A 16,846-nucleotide genomic window follows, 5' to 3' on the forward strand; every position below is an offset into this window, starting at 1 on the left:
GAGCAAAATCCAGGACAGCCAAGGGTACACAAAGAAACCCTTTCTTTAAAAAACAAACAAACAACTGTTTCTCATTCATTTTTTCTACTTAAGGCTCTCTAAAGGGACTAGTGTCCCTGTTCCTTGGTCCTGTGATAATTATAATGGCGTCCTCTCACTGCAGTAAGCGATGTAAAGCCTTGCCAGCCTACCGTGCCCTTCACACCTTGGCCGCTGTTACGAACAGTACCCTCACTCCGTTCATGCGAATGTCCAGCACTCACACGTGTAGCAGGTGTTGGGCAAAAGGTAGATGAGCTGATATTAGATCTCCCCTTCTTGAACTGTGTTAAAGCATGTTGTTGGTGTTTTTAGTTCATTGTCAAATCCTTTATCTTCAATAGTTAATTGTTTCTTTATGTGTTTGGTTAAACAGGAAAACTGCGGTATGTCTGTGTGTAATGGTAAGATCTATATCCTGGGTGGAAGACGGGAAAATGGAGAAGCCACAGACACTATTCTCTGTTACGACCCTGCGACAAGTATCATCACAGGGGTCGCAGCGATGCCCAGACCAGTGTCGTATCACGGCTGTGTGACTATCCATAGATACAACGAGAAATGCTTTAAGCTCTAAACCCAGGGTACCTCACACGAGAAGCCACGCCAGTCCAAGAGGGAAGTTTTAAAAGCTACCAAGTGAGAACACATCTTTGTGCTGTACCGCAGAAAGACAAAAAGAAATAAAGAAATAATCCTGATGCCTTTCTGCCCCAAATATCAATATTTGAAGCTGTAATCAATCCTTTCCTGTAACTGGGGTGAGGGGTGTTAAAATGAGGTGGTTAAAGCCTGGCATTGTAGTGCACACCTTTAATCCCAGCACCCAGAAGGCAAAGGCAGGAGGATTCCTCTGAGTTTGAACCCAGCCTGATCTGCATAACAAGTTCTAGGTCATCAAGGGCTACAAAATAAGACCTTGTCTCCAAAAAAAAAAAAATTGGCCTACGAATATACTTCTTCATCTGTGAGAAACTGTGGGGTAGGAAATGATACCCAGCTGTAAACTTCTTAGGGATTTGTGAACTGTCTTTTAGGAATGTTGATTTCTTTTTTTGTCAGTTATGTAGAGAAAAATTGTATGACTGAAGCTTCGTTTAGATTGAATCATCTGATATTAAGAATGTTTAGAATTCATTGTGAGGGGAAGAAATAAGTTTTAAACATCTCTGTCACTGACTTTATCCATACTGATTAATTTCAGTGAAGATGGTTTTCTTTCCTAATTGTAAAAATGTAGCAACAATTCAGTTACCATAAAATACCAAATTTTGTGACTTCATAGACTGTTCTCTGTTATTAAATCCCTTTTGTGAGCTTAAGTAGAAGATATAAAAGTAAGGAGATTTAAATTATACGTTAGTCCCTAAGGAAAAAATTAAAATAGCTATCGAAGAAAAAAAAATGTGATACACTTTGGTACTCAGGGTATTTAATGAATCATCTGTGAGTCTGCTACAGAAGTTTTTCCCTTAAAACTAACAGAGGAGTTGAAATCCCTTTTACAGAGCCAGGAGGGGGTGCACATCTGTATCCAGGATCTGGACCGTGCATCAGAAGAAACCATACTGGGACTGAAGAGATGGCTCAGTGTTTAAGGACACTTACTGCTCTTGCAGAGAACCCTGGTTTGGCTCCCAGCACCCGTATTAGATGGTTCACAAAGGCCTGTAATTCTAGTTCCAGGAAACCCAACACCCTCTCTCTTCTCTGGGCACCTACAGGCATGTGGTGCACATAAATTCACATAGACACACATATGTACATAAAAGAAATAAATCTTTAAAAAAAAAAAAAGGACATTTGTAGTACTGCTGTAAGAAAAACAAGACAGGTTTGCTCCCTGCCCAGCCCAGTGAGTTCATCTTCTGGTCTGATGCTTGCTCAGGTGCCTCTTCCCTGCCTAGTCAGCATCTCGTCCTAGCAATCCGCCGATTCCTTGATAGCCTAGAGCAGAGGCGCTCCTCTCAGTGGGGCCACTTGGTTGTAAGTTAGTGCTGAGCAGAAATCTCTTACTTGGGAGCCATTGTATAAAATATTGATCAACACTTTCAAATTTCTATTAAAATTTTTTAGGTTTTTCACCTCCCATTTCCAGTGTTCAAAGGGAAATGCCGAAGTTTTTTCTTAGAAATATAAGTGGGTACAGCAGGAACTAAAACTAGCAAACTGATTATCTCGTAACTTGTGTGTGGACAGATAACGATTTGCAATCTGTAGGCCGTCCCGGGTGTTTGCAGTGTGTGACTTCCCAGTCACCTCTGTCTCTCACAATACAATATACTCCTTGTCAGTGACTATGATGTTACTAGATATCTGTTAAAGTTTAGGTAATCATCAAAAGCCCAACACTGGCAAACTTCTTCCTCATCTTAGAATAATACAGATATTTCTTAAGAGTCAATGCTTAATTAGAATCTAAATTCTGAGAGAAAAATGCTAGAAAATACACTTATGAAATTGTTTTCAAGTCATAAATTTTAAATTTTAAACGATATAACTGATAATTATAGAAGCAGTTCAGAAAACAATTATCTGTCAATTGAAAGACAGTTGTATGTACAATTGAGGGTATTTGTACTGTAATTTTATAGTAAATACCTGCATTATAGTTTTGTTAGATAATGGAAACGTTTTAATTCAGAAATTCTTAACAGTAAAGTGTGTGAACAAAAGTGTTTTGTAAATGCTTAGGATTCTACAAATCATCATTGTTATTCTCATGTATATTTGTAAGATTGTGTCCATTCATAAATACATCATATAAAAGACTTTCTCAAAGTAAATTTGTATTTCAGTATTTTTGTCTATTGTAAAAATATTATCTACTTGTATTTTGTAATGTTTATCTTTCATATACCCTTGTGTTTATTGTAGTAAATTGGAAAAATGCTGAAAAATCCTAATTTGCTTAAGCAAATCAATTTTTCTTTATGTAATTTAAAACCATATAAATTGAATAGTTGCAAATTATGTTAACAGTCACCAGAAATTATCTTGAGTCCTAGAAAATTAACTTTTTAAAGCTGCCCAATTGATATTTAACTTCTTTTAATTACTTATCTTTCTTATATTTTAACTTCTTTTATTACTTATCTTTGTTTGCTAATTCTTGATAAATAGTGGTGGTAAGGCCTGGTTTAAAAAATTAGTTTTAGGGTATAATTAGTATATTAAAAGGGATGTATCAACATCTTGGTGTCATACCATATTCATTCTGTCCTCCCATAATTGGCAGGGTTTCTTTTGGTAGGTGATGCTTATGTGCATCTCTAAGTTACGTGTATGTGTTCGTATATAGACTGTATGGTTGTGTACATACATCACAAATACCCAATGATTTTTGCAGTTTCGTTATCAGAAACAGATGTGATAAAAAAAAAAAATTAGTTGATCGTGTTCTATTCAATTGCAGAAGACTAAATTTAAACATTTCTGGAGTACTCTTTGTTGTTGAGACAGGATCTCTGTAGCCTGGGCTAGCCTCAAACTCTTGGCAACTCTTTGCCTTCTGAGTGCTGCAGGCACAAATGGAAGCCAGGACCAGTTTTCTAGGATAATAATTTCATCTGGAAGTACAGATCTGGTCATGAGGATCTGTGTAACAGCAGTGTTAAGGGTCAGAAAGCAAGCTGCTGGTAGAGGAGTCCACACGAGCCTGTTGAGGTCATCTCAGCTGGAAAGAACTTGAAGGTGTGTTTGTGGATCAACAGAAAATTACACTTGGGTTTTGTGTGCATTATTTCATGAACTTGAATTCTTTTCCAACTCTTCTCCATGTATGTGAAAAGGTGGCCTGAGTTCCTCCTTTATTCTGCGCCAGCCCCACTGACTCTACTAACAGATGAATTGAATTTTCCGTAGCTGTTTTCGTAGACGATTGGGATCCAGGTGTTTACTCCATTTCAATCAGGTTTAAAAATACATAAATGCTCAGGGAGGATGTGAGCTTGTCACTGCTGCCCGTTTGGGGTGTGTGCAAAGTGTTGTCTCTTAAATACTATTCAGTTGACAACTCTAGACTAAAATTTGTTCAGAAGCTTCACACATGGCCGTAGTTGAACATACGGTCTACTTAGGATGACAGTGCTTCATGAGCTGATAGATTCTCTGGTGAGTAGGAACTGTGTATGTACCTGCTGTCAGACTCCCATTTGGAAAGACAAAGGCTGTTTTTCTACTTTTGTCCATGTCCAAACCAGGTGTGTGCCGCTTTTTCCTCATCTGACAGTAGATTTTAAAAAATCACTTAGAGCCCATGCACTGAGAGAGGAAGTTGAGTTACTGTGTGTGTGTTCCTTTAACATCTCTGGATAAAAATGTGAAAAGGATACATACTCCAGACTTTTATGTGGCACCAAGGAGTAAGATCATGTCTGGAGGTTTCCTGAGAACTGCCTTGTTTCGTAGTCAGTCCAAGACACCACTGGTTAACATGATTTGGCCTTGGTAGCCTTAGTTGTGCATAGCTGAGTGTGCCCATAATTCCAGCCCCCAGGAGGTGGGGGGCTAGAGGGTCAGGAGAGTTCAAGGACAGCCATGCTGCATAGTCAGTTTGAGGCCAGACTTCGCCACATGAAATCTCATGTCAGAAATAATCATTGAATGTTTGACATTATGTAGAAAGCTGGAATTATATCACTTCACCCATTATTTTTGTTAGTAAATAAACAATTCACTATACCACATAACCAGAATGAAGCAGTTCGGCTGACCTGTAAGGCAATAGATGGGACTCACTATTCTTACAGCCACATCTAATGCCAGGCATCAAAAGCCACTCCCAAGATTGTAAACTGATAATGCCAGAGATGCTTTCAAAATATTTTAGACATTTTAAAGCGTTGTATTTTAAGCAGGCTGGAGAGATGGTTCAGCAGTTAGGAACACTAGCCTTTCTGCTCCTGGAGGAATCTGGGGGTAGGTCTGAGCACCTTCATGGTGGCTCACAAGCGTCTGTAACTCAGTTCCTGGGGTTCCAATACCCTCTGGCCTCCACAGGCACCAGGCACACATACGGTGCACATACATTATGTGCAAACACTCATAGTACAGACAAAACATTCATGCACATCAAAATTAATGAAAACTATTCAAATACTGTATATGAACTTTTTTACATTTTTGTAATTACCTTAAATATTAAGCTTACATCATGGTAAAGGTGACCCTGAGTTTTAAAAAGTGAAGTCATAACTTTATGTATCTTTCCAAAGAAGTTTTGCTGGAATGTCTGTGCCTTAAGCTCCTCAGTGCACTTAAGTCTGATAAAATTGGGCATGCATAAACTGCAAATTTGCCTCCTATGCAGTAATGCATGTCTTTATTTTTTTGTTGTTTGGTTTTTATTTTTCATTTTTGTTATTGAAACCGGGTTGGTTTTACCTTTTGAGTCAGGGTCATATATAGCTCAGACTGGCCTAGAACTCTGTTTTTGCTAAAGATGCTCCTGAACTCCAGTTGTTCTTTATCTCCCAAGTTCTTGGATGACAGCATGTGCTACCACACCTGGCTGTTTGGGTTCTTGTCTGTGGATTGGTTGGTTGGTCGGTCCATCGATTTCATGTAGCCCCAGCTGGCCTGGAACTCAGTACATGGCCAGGCTGGCCTTGAGCAACGGCAATCCTTCTGCCTCTGTCCACCACACCCATTTGGCCTGAAGTGCGTTTGTGAGTTCCAAGTGTGTCGTTGCTTGGCAGAAAGAGAATGTTAAATGAGGTTGTTGCTTGGTTTACATTTTTAACTCTTGGTACCTAGGTGCTTTTAAAATTCTCAGATAAACACCCATTATGTTCATAAAGGTCATTTGAAATATCTAATAGTGAAGAAACTATGTGTAGTTATTTCTGTTATGTCCTTATATTAGTCATTAGTTCTGCTCTGGGCTTTTTCTTTTAATTTTCTTGAGAAAGCACTTCCTCTTCCTTGTCACCCCCCTGCAGTTTGAGTTTCGAGAGTTCTCTGAGGTAAGGCCTTCAGAACTGAACAACCGTAATGTGCTTTACTATAAAGCCACACACCTATTGCTTTCAGTTTGAATCTTCACAATGACAAAAGGATGTTTTCTGTGTTCTTCTTGGTTCCGTTGTAGTACATTAATGCTTATGTTTTTGTTTAATGGCACTTCTTCCATAGTTTAAATTTTTAAAAGTTGTATCTAATGTCTTTTAAATATTACTTGACTATATGGTTGCATTAAATTTTGTTTACCAAAAATCTGATGAGTTTTAGTTTTGTTTTGTTTTAATATACCCAAGTGATTGTGTAAAAAAGGGACCAGGGGAAAATCAGATGTTTATATTCACCAGAATAACCATAAAATAAGTGAGGACACAAACAATAAACTAAAGTAGTGATTTGAGGAAAGGAAATGGTGGCTAACAAGAATACTAAAGTTGATATGTGTTGAGCACGGTCCCCAGTGTAGTGGTGTTGAGGAGCTGTTCATAGGAAGCAGAGCTGGGTTTAATAAAGACATGTTAATACAGCCTTCCTAGGAGGTTTAAAAGAAAGGCACTCAGAAAGCACAACACAGACCCACCCAAAGGCATGGGTGGTGACTTAACAGTCAGCCTAGTACCATGGGGGGGGGGGGGCAGGAAGGGTACTGGATCTCCTGGAACTTGGGTTACACATGTGAGCCTGCAAGGAACCAACTCCCAACCCTTGAGTAGTAGAATTTTTCAGAAATGAAGGCTTCTACCCTGTCCCAGTATTCCTCTCCTTTGCCATCTGAAGCCATGAAGCCCATTCATGTAGGAGGGTTCCTTATGTTTGGTTTGCCCATTCGTACTAAAGGAAATACTGTAAACTGTTTGGAACACTGGCTCTTGAGAGTTGTTTCTAGGGACTGGCTGCTTTGTGGGCAGAATCCTGCCTAACTTCTATGAGATCATTTTCCCTCTTACCTGTTTTACAGAACATAGAAGTTGGATAAATGGGGAAAGATAGCTTTTACTTTTTTAATGTTTTTAAGTTAGTTTGCCCTTCTGTACATGTTTATTAACTGTTTGGATAAGGTAAAAGAAGCTTTCCCAAATTTTTTAAGTTGTAACAAAGGCAATTTTTAAAAATAAAGTTTTGAATCTTTTTTTTAAAAAACAGAGTCTAGTGAAAGGCAGGTAATTATGTGTCACTGCCCTTGTAAGGGATTGAATAGGTCGGTTCTCACAAGAAAAGGTTATGCTTAGCTCTCAGCTCCATCTCTGGCTTTCTGTGATTCTCAGCTCTCATGCATTCCCCACCATGACACACACCATCTATGCTGTAATCAAGGCAGAGCCCCCTCCCTCATAAGGGCTAACTGGTCTTCAACCTTTAAAGCCGTGAGCAGAATAAGATTTATTCTGTATAAGCTACCCAACCAATTAAGTCTAAATTACCTATCCAGTATCCAACAAGAGCTGAGTGTGGAGGCACACAACTTCAATCCCAGCACCCAGAGGCGGAAGCAGGTAGGCAGATTTCTATGAGTTCCAGGCAATAAATAAATAAAACTAGAACTATAGCGTGGTCCAGCTATACCACTCCTAAGCATATACCCAAAGGACTCTGTACCCTGCCACAAATACTCCCACATCCGTGTGCATTGCAACTCTGCTCACAAAAGCTGGGGGGGGGGCATCAAAAATGGAACACAGCAGTGGACCCCAGATGCTGTATACTGTCCTGCCAAAGGAGATACACATGATGTCATAGTAGCATGACTGTCCAGGAGTCATCACCTGCTTCCTGGTTGGCTCTGAGGCCCACCATAATGGAGGGAATACCCACTTGGTGCTTTAAATCTGGTAAAAAGCTGGTAGTGCCAGACATGGTGGCACACGCCTTTAATCCTATCATTCGGGAGGCAAAGCCAGGCAGATGTCTGTGACTTCAAGGCCAGCCTGGTGTGCATAGCTAGTTCCAAACCAGCCAGAGTTACATGATGAGACCCTGTCTTTAAAATAAATAGTCTGAGCCAGGGTTGGGGGGTGGCGCATGCTTTTAATGCCAGCACTCGCACTCGGGAGGCAGAGGCAGGCTGATCTCTGTGAGTTCGAGGCCAGCCTGGGCTACAAAGCGAGTTCCAGGACAGGCACCAAAACTACACGGAGGAACCTTGTCTCAAAAAACACACATAAATAAAAATAAATAAATAAATAAATAAAATAAAGTCTGCAGTGTTTAGGTGGAATATTCTCCAGATATTCAAGTTTGTGCTTTCAGTTAATTTATTTCTGGGTTTTGTTGGGAAGACATATTAATTGGTGAGAGTGTAGTATTGAAGTCACCCCCTGTTGTTGTACTGGGATTATAATGCGACTTCACATTAAAAAGTACTTGGCTGAGCACGATGGCACATACCTTCATCCCAGCACTTGGGAGGCATGGAGACCTCTGACTTTCAAGTCAGCTTTGTCTTCATAGCGAGTTCCAGGTCAGGGCTACATAGTGAAGCCCTTTCTCGGAGGAAAAAAAAGAGAGAGAGAGAGAGAGAGAGAGAGAGAGAGAGAGAGAGAGAGAGGGAGAGGGAGAAAAGAAGGGTGGTTGGGGGTGGGGGGTGAGATAAGGATGAAAACAGAAAAGTAGGAGAAGTAAAAGAAGTAAATGAGATACAGGTTAGTAGTAAAGAGTGACTTTAGGTCAAAAGACATGGAACTGAGTGATGATGAAAAGCAAAACCCTCATGAGATAAAATGCACAAATAAGAAATGAAGAGTGCTTATGGAGTGGATTGCTGGCGCAGCTGCTCAGTTAACAGGTCAAGTTCTCAGATCCTTCTGTTCTTAGCAGGCTCCACCTGGGGCTGTGTAGGGAAGGGGTGAGTGGGAGCAGTGGTCTGTGCAGCTCCTGTTGGGTGGGTTCTGGTTTGTGAGGAGGGGAGGTTGCATGGGCCCTTGTGATTAATTCCCTCAGACTCCTGAACTCCACCCTGGCCTGTTCTGGTCCTGAAGGTTCAGGGTACGTGGAAGTTCCCCTTCCCCTCGTCCTCACCTGTGGTTTGTTTACTCTCTTTACTCTTCCTCTCTCATTCCTAGATCTTCCTCTCCTCCCAGATTTCTCCTTCTATTCTCTCTGCCTGGCAGCCCTGCCTATCCTTTCTCCTGCCTTGCTATTGGCTGTTCAGTTCTTTATCAGACCATCGGGTGTTTTAGACAAAGTAACACAGCTTCACAGAGTTAAACAAATGCAACATAAACAAAAGTAACATACCTTAAAACAATATTCCCCAACATTTCCTCCTTTTTGTCTAAATAAAAATAAAGGTTTTAATTTTAACATAGTAGCTAACTACATACAACAAAAATAATTATCAAATAGGAATTACATTTACAATATTCTGTCCATTTGCAGTTAGCATATTCAAAGAAAATAATGCATTATTTATCCTATTTTAGTGAATCCAAAGTTTTACACCTAACTTACTATCATAATTAAGAAAAACTGCAACAATAACTATCTAGTCTTCAACTCCCTCAAAGACCCAGAAGGATGTAATATTATCTGACAACAGAGACATTTGGCTGCCTATGTCACCCAGAGTTCCTCTGTAACGTTGGGGCATCCTTTTTCAGCCTATAGGCCTAGAGTATCTGGCAGACTTTTTAATGAAGCAGGAAATTTGAAGGACTATCCTGCCTTTTATTGGCAAAATTCATCAGTCACTTTCCTCTGTATCCTGCAGAATATCTGGCAGACTCTTCTGTGAATCAGTAATTTTGAAGGACTGTTCTGCCTTGTTTTGGCAAAGCTCAACAGTCTTTTTTTTCCCTATGTGTCCTGCACATCCAGTCTGGACAGCACATAGTCAAGCAGTCAAAGGCAAGAATAGTTTCTTTGCCCAGTGGCTAACCTTGCCAGAATGAAAGCAAACTCTATAAGGAGTTTCTTCAATGTCCATTGTCTTCTCTGAAGTAGATTGGTACTGTCAGGAGCAGATGTATCTCATTGTCATAAAAAAAACTTTAAATTAACAAAACATTTTAAATGCCATATTCTATAGGTCTTTGGAGTATTTGAAGACCATCTATCTAAAATATATCCATTTGACCTAGAAAACATATCTAACATATATCTATAGATTTTATTGTTTTTTAATTATTTATTTATTTCAATGTAAATTGGTGTTCTGCCCACATATATGTCTGTGTAAGGGTGTCGGATCTCCTGGAACTAGAATTAGTTTTGAGATGCAATGTGGGCGCTGGGAATTTAACCTGGGTCTTTGGAAGAGCAGCCAGTGCTCTTAACCGCTGAGCCATCTCTCCAACCCCTATAAATTTGATTGTTATAAATAACTAACTACTGACCTGTGTTTCTTGATTGTCCTATATAGTTTATAATAGCTTTCAAAAACTAGAACTTTACATTTTTAAATGAACTGCATAGGTATAATACCTTAAACAAGAGTAGAAACATATATACAATATATTGTAACAAAAATAACCTTAAATTTTTATCAATATAAAAAATTCTTTAAACAAGAGTAGAAACATATACAGTATATTATAACAAAAATTACCTTAAATCTCTATCAATATACAAAAGTCAATACAATATACAGTACAATAAAAGTAACTTTAAATTTGTATCAATATATTTCCCTAAATGATAACAAACATCCATAACCCATCAAATAACGAAAGGCCTCCCACACCCCTCTTGGGAAGGTGGGAATAGTTTTCTCCATACTGTTTCCTGCTGTCTATGGATGTACATTAGTTTCTTACGTCCGTTTACTTTATTTCTCTATAACAAACTTCTATCTACACAGCTTCAGTTCCATCCTGACACTCAGTTCCTTCTGTCCCTTCTTTTCCTGTCCTCCCATAGTTTTAGTAAGCTCCTATGCTTTCGATCTCATCTTCGTCTTCAGTTCCTCTGTCCATGCTCATTTCTTCTCTTCCTACTCTCTTGACCTCACCCAATCCTTATTCTCTACAAAAGATCTGCCTTGTTCTCCTCTTCTCCAGCCATGCGACTCTGCCCTACCATCTACAGAAACTCTGCCTTGTCCTCTCTTCCACTGGCCACACAACTCTGCTCAGACCAGGAATTCTGCTCCAGTCTTTACTGCACCTGGTTATGTAAAAAGCCCTATTGTCCTGAGTCAATAGCTCTGCAGTGCTACTAGGCCTAAAGGCAAGAAAGTCTGAGCTTCATTTGCACAAGAAACAAAGCTATGCATCTACAGCCCACCTGTCTCCTAGGCCCTGCAGGGGTGTTACCTAGTTGGTCAGCAGTAGGTCTGAGAAGCTTAAACTGTTTGTCATATGGCCTAGTAGTATATGAGCTCACAAGAAAATCATAGCAAGAAACAGCTGAATATTAAAAGCTGAATAACACCAAATATTCCTTGATAAATGGCTTCCCTCTAGAAAAATTCCTTGACCTTTCTAGGTATAGCTTTAATATGTACAGCTGAATCTCTATAATGTATTCTTGTGGCTTGCAGAAATTAATGGTAAAATAGAATGTATTGTTGTTCTATGGATTTAGTTCTGAAAGTAAAATTTGCCATAAATTAGAAATAGATTTTCTAAAAAAGACTCATTTTTGCATGATGGTAAAAAAAATTTTTAAAGAACATATACTTCTGTGCCATGTGTGTGCATGGTGCTCATAGACACTGAGTGAGTATGTTGGATCCCCTGAAACTTGAGTTGTGGATGGTTATGAGCAACCATGTGGGTACTGTAAAAGTAGCAAGTGCTCTTAACCACTGAGCCAGCCCTCCAACGCCTCTAGTCTTTGGATATTTTCCATCCATGGTGTAAAATCAGCAAATTTTCACACACACACACACACACACACACACACACACACACACACACACAGAGACACCACTCTTCTGCCTCACAAGTACACAGCCTGGATAAACCCCCCAGCTTACTTTTCCTGCCAACAAGAACCTGACCAAGACAGGTTAGAGGTCTCTGGAGCCCCTGCTGTTCCCTGGGCCTTCCACCCTGCTGCATGCTTATATCACTCATACACATGCTGTCCAGGCAAAGTGGAGAGAGGTCTCTGGACTCTCCACCCAGGGCATAACTTCTGCCTTGAGTACACAGTTGCTGATGAAGCCATGGCATTTCACAACAACAATTGTAACCCTGACTAAGACACCTTCCTATATACCAAAGACAGACCTTGTATGAAACAAAGCAGGGAAATCCCACTCATCATAGCCTCAAAAAATCAACTAAGCAACTAAACAAACAACAACAAAAATCACATATATGCCTGGAAGTAACCTTTGTAGTGAAAATTTTAAAATCCTGAAGAGAGGAAGACACTAGAATGTAGAAAGTCCTATATGTTTGTGTATCAGAAAAATTGATATGGTGAACATGGTCATCTGTCTTAGGGTCTTATTGCTGTGATAAAACACAATGACCAAAAGGAAGTTGGGGAGGAGAGGGTTTATTTTAGCTAACCCCACATCACAGTCCATCACTGAGAGAGGACAAGGCAGGTACCTGAGTCAATCATGGTGGTGCAGCCTTTAATCCCAGCACTACAGAGGCAGAAGCTGGAGGATCTTTGTGAGTCAGGGGCCAGCCTGGTGTACATATAGAGTGCCAAGACAGCCAGAACTAAACAGAGACCTTCTCTTTGAAAAAATTAAAAAGAAAGAAAAGAAAGAAAGAAAAAGGACGGGTACTTAGAGACAAGAACAAATGCAGAGGCCATGAAGGGGTGCTGCTTCTGGCTTACTCCCAATGGCCTGCTTCTTACATCACCCCGCAGAACCACCAGTCCAGGAATGGCACCACCCACAGTGAGCTGGGCCCTCCTACATCAATCATCAAGAAAATGCATGATGGGTGTAGCCGGAAGTTTCTGCCGTCCCACCCAGCCCTGTGGGCCAGTGGCCACTTATAAAATAATCACTGAGAGGCTTATATTAATTACCAACTGTATGGCCTATGGCAGTCTTCTTGCAAGCTAGCTCTTTCCTCTTAAATTAACCCCTGTCTATCTATCTATGTAAGGCCACATGTTCCGTGGCTTTACCTGCATCCTATTACATGTTGCTCTTTGGATGGCAGTTCGTTGTTTCCCTCCATTTCTCCTCTCATTATCTCTCCTGGATTTTCCTACCTGGCTCCATCCTGCCCTGCCATAGGCCAATGCAGCTTTATTTATTAACCAATGGGAACAGCATGTATTCATAGCATATCCTACAGCAGATAGGCTTGCCCATAGACGAATCTGGTAGGGGCATTTTTTTTTTTTTTTCAATTAAGGGTCCCTCCTCGAAAATGACTCTAGCTTGTATCATGTTGACATAAAACTAGCCAGCACACCATCCTACCAAAAACAACAAGTTCAATGCCAATAAAAATTCCAGTGACCGGAGCTGGAGAGACAGCTCACCAGTTAAGAGCACTGGTTGCTCTTCCAAAGGACCCAGGTTCAATTCCCAGCACCCACAGGGCAGCTCACAACTGTCTGTAACTCCAGTTCCAGAGGATTCAACATGTAACTCCAGTTCCAAAGGATCTGGCACCCTTACACAGACATACATGCAGGCAAAAACACCAATGCACATGAAATAAAAATAAACTAAAAAAAAATTCCAGTGACATTCTTCAAAGAAACAGAAAAATAAAAAATAAAAAATGTATATAGATGCACAACAACCCCTGCAGATCCCAAGGAATACTTGGGTCGGTGGAATAGATTAGAAGTAAGGCTATGCAACTAGGGCTGCCTGATTCTTTACAAAAAGGCAGAAGCACATCCTGGAGAAGACACCATCTTCAGTGAATGGTACTAAACTGGGTGTCCACATGGCCAAAAGTGAAACTAGATCCTGTCTCTGAGCCTGCAAACAATCAACTCCAAATGAGTTAAGGACCTCAACATATAACCTGAAATTCTGAAATAGCTCAAGGAAGAAGCAGGGAGTGCAGACAAAATATTAGCATAAGGGCTGGAGAGATGGCTCAGCGGTTAAGAGCACTGCCTGTTCTTCCAGAGGTCCTGAGTTCAATTCCCAGCAACCACATGGTGGCTCACAACCATCCGTAATGAAATCTGGTGCCCTCTTCTGGCCTGCAGGTGTATATGCAGACAGAACACTGTATACATAGTAAGTAAAAATAAATCTTTAAAAAAAAAAAAAAAAAATTAGCATAAGTAAGGACTTCCTGACTAGAACTCCAGTCCTCAGGAAATACCAACAACTGGCAAAGGGGACCTAAGGAGTTCAAGTTCCTGCACAGCAAGAGCTGTCAGGTGAGTGAAAGTGCGTCTACATAATGGGAAAAAATAGAAATCTAATCAAGGATTAATATCTAGAATATAAAAAGAATTTAAAAACCTAAACATCAAAACGACAATTAAAAAAAAAAAACAACTAACCAAGAACTGTGCTTTGGGAATGAATAGAGGGCTCTTAAAACAAGAAATACTAACAGCTAATAAACACTTTAGAAGGTGTTTCACATCATTAGCTAACAGGGAAATGCAATTAAAACAACTTTGAGGACCTATGAGATGGCCTGGTGGTAAAAGGTGCTTGCTGCAAAACCTGAAGAACCAAGTTCAATCCCCGGGACCACAAATCATACAAGGAGAGAACTGACTCTGGCAAGTTATTCTCTGACCTCCATGCATGTGCAATGGTATGCATACACCTAGAATAAACACATAAATAGAACCACTTTGAGTCTCTCAACCCAGTCAGAATGGATAATATGTAAATGTCAGATTACAACAGATGTTGGTGAGTTTGTGGGGGAAGGGAAACACGTCTTCACTGTCAGTGGGAATGCAAACTGGTACAACCACTACGGAAATCAGTGTTGGGATTTTTCAAAACGTTAGAACTAGGACTAGAACTACCATATGGCCCAGCTGCACCACTCCTGGGCATACCCAAAGGACTCTAGATCCTACCACAGAGAGAGTTGTACATCCATCTTTATTGCTGCACTGTTCCCAATAACAAGGAAATGACATCAGCCCAGATGTCCATCAACAGAAGAATAATGAAAAAGTGGTTGATATACACAGTGGAATTTCATCCAGCTATCAAGAAAAATAAAACTATAAAGTCTGAAGATAACTGGATAGAACTAGAAAAAAATTATACTAAGTGAGTGAGGTAACTCAGATCCCAAAAGACAGATACTGTGTGTTCTCTCTTACATGTGAATTTGGCTTTGATCTTTAGATTTGTATGTTTAACTTGGGGTACCTGTAGAGGCCAGAACACTGAAATGGACTCATTCCAAGGGAGTTAGGGAGCTAGAAGAGCATAAGTGATATGTAAGCAGAGACGGGGTAAATTCTTGGAGTGAAAAGGGTTTTTTTGTTTTGTTTTGTTCAAGACAGGGTTTCTCTGTGTAGTCCTGGCTGTCCTGGAACTCACTCTGTAGACCAGGCTGGCCTCGAACTCGTAGAGATCTGCCTGCCTCTGCCTCCCAAGAGCTGGGATTAAAGGTGTGCACCACTGCCACTCAGACCCTATTGCTGAATATACTATACACTTTGGATACTAGATATAGAGAAATCAAGGTTTTTAACTGAGCTGAAAGTTTCCTCCCTGCTGGCCAATTTTCATAGTGCTGGAATGTGCTATGCAGGACACTGGGAGAAAAAGGCACTGATGGCCTTACATGTCTCTGAACCTTAGGACTCACACTACCAACCTGCCAGGAAAGATGTGCCTACTGGAGCAAGAGTGGCATGATTGTCACAGGTGTGTATTAGCCAGGGTTTGATAAAGGAACAGAACTGAGGTGTGTGTGTGTGTGTGTGTGTGTGTGTGTGTGTGTGTGTGTGTAAGAGATTCAATAGAGTGGCTTATAAGCTATGGTCTGGGTATCTCAACAATGGCTGTCTCCCAGCACAAAGGCCAAGAATCTGGTGGTTATTCAGTCCCCAGGAATGGATATTTCAGCAGTCCCAATCTGGTGCTGAAGTACCAGAGGATTCTTAAAGAGCTGAGGGCCTTTAGACTATGTTAGAATCTGAAAGAAGTAGGTTCGAATACCAGTGAAGGAAGGCCTCAGTAACAGGACAGGTAAACTTGTCAGTGAAAGTAAGGGCAAGCAGCAAAAGACAAAAGCTTCCTTCTTCCGTGTCCTTTTATATGGTCTGCCACCGGGTGCAGCCCAGATTTAGGGTGGGTCTTCCCACCTCAAATAATCCAACTAAGAAAATCCTTCATCTGGATGGCCAGCTGCTTGGGTTTCAGTTGATTCCAGATATAGTCAAGTTGACAACCAAGGTTTGCCATTATAGGGGGTAGCCAAATGTTTTTGGATTGGCAAAAGGAAACGTACCTGGTACTGTAAAGTCAGTCCAAAACCATGGCTGGAGAGGATATGAGCCCTACGGGGGAACTTCCTGTTGTGTAGCTGAATTGACATGGTACCAAACGGCCTTCTAAACATTCATGTTTATACTCACAGACGAATGACACTGGCTTAATCAGAGAAACTTGTCTTGCAGTGAACAGTGAGGAACACAAACAGAATCATGGCTGTTCCAGGTGCTGAGAGTGATGTGGGGACCGAGCACTCAGTCCAAAGAGGACATTCAGACCACTCCCTCTACAGCTCAGGTAGCATCACAGAAGAATGCAAGAGCCAGAAGGCAGGGAGAAGGGCCATACAATGCTCTTTTCAGAAAAAATATGGATGCCTCTTGTTGTTTGAGTCCTCAGACCACCATATGGTGGTCTGAGGATTATCTTGAATCCTGATCCTACTGCCTCTGCCTTCCAAGTGCTGGGGTTATAGGCGTGCACTACCACATTCTCTCCAAAATCTGGGTTTCTGACGTGCCATCTGCAAGCAATCAAGAGCAG

General features: G+C 40.7%; 1 protein-coding gene across 2 annotated transcripts in view; it reads left to right on the forward strand.

Annotated features, from left to right (window-relative positions):
* The window catches only part of Klhl24 (kelch like family member 24), a 40,541-nt gene extending 34,286 nt beyond the window's left edge, over window positions 1-6,255 (forward strand). For both annotated transcript variants that reach the window (XM_059277737.1, XM_059277738.1), the window contains exon 8: window positions 416-6,255. In XM_059277737.1, the coding sequence (XP_059133720.1) occupies window positions 416-616 (201 nt within the window). In that variant the 3' untranslated portion in view covers window positions 617-6,255. The remainder of the gene's footprint in view (window positions 1-415) is intronic.
* Window positions 6,256-16,846: the final 10,591 nt, after the last annotated feature.

Source organism: Peromyscus eremicus, chromosome 12 (genome assembly GCF_949786415.1).
Source record: "Peromyscus eremicus chromosome 12, PerEre_H2_v1, whole genome shotgun sequence".
NCBI classification, from domain to species: Eukaryota; Metazoa; Chordata; class Mammalia; order Rodentia; family Cricetidae; genus Peromyscus; species Peromyscus eremicus.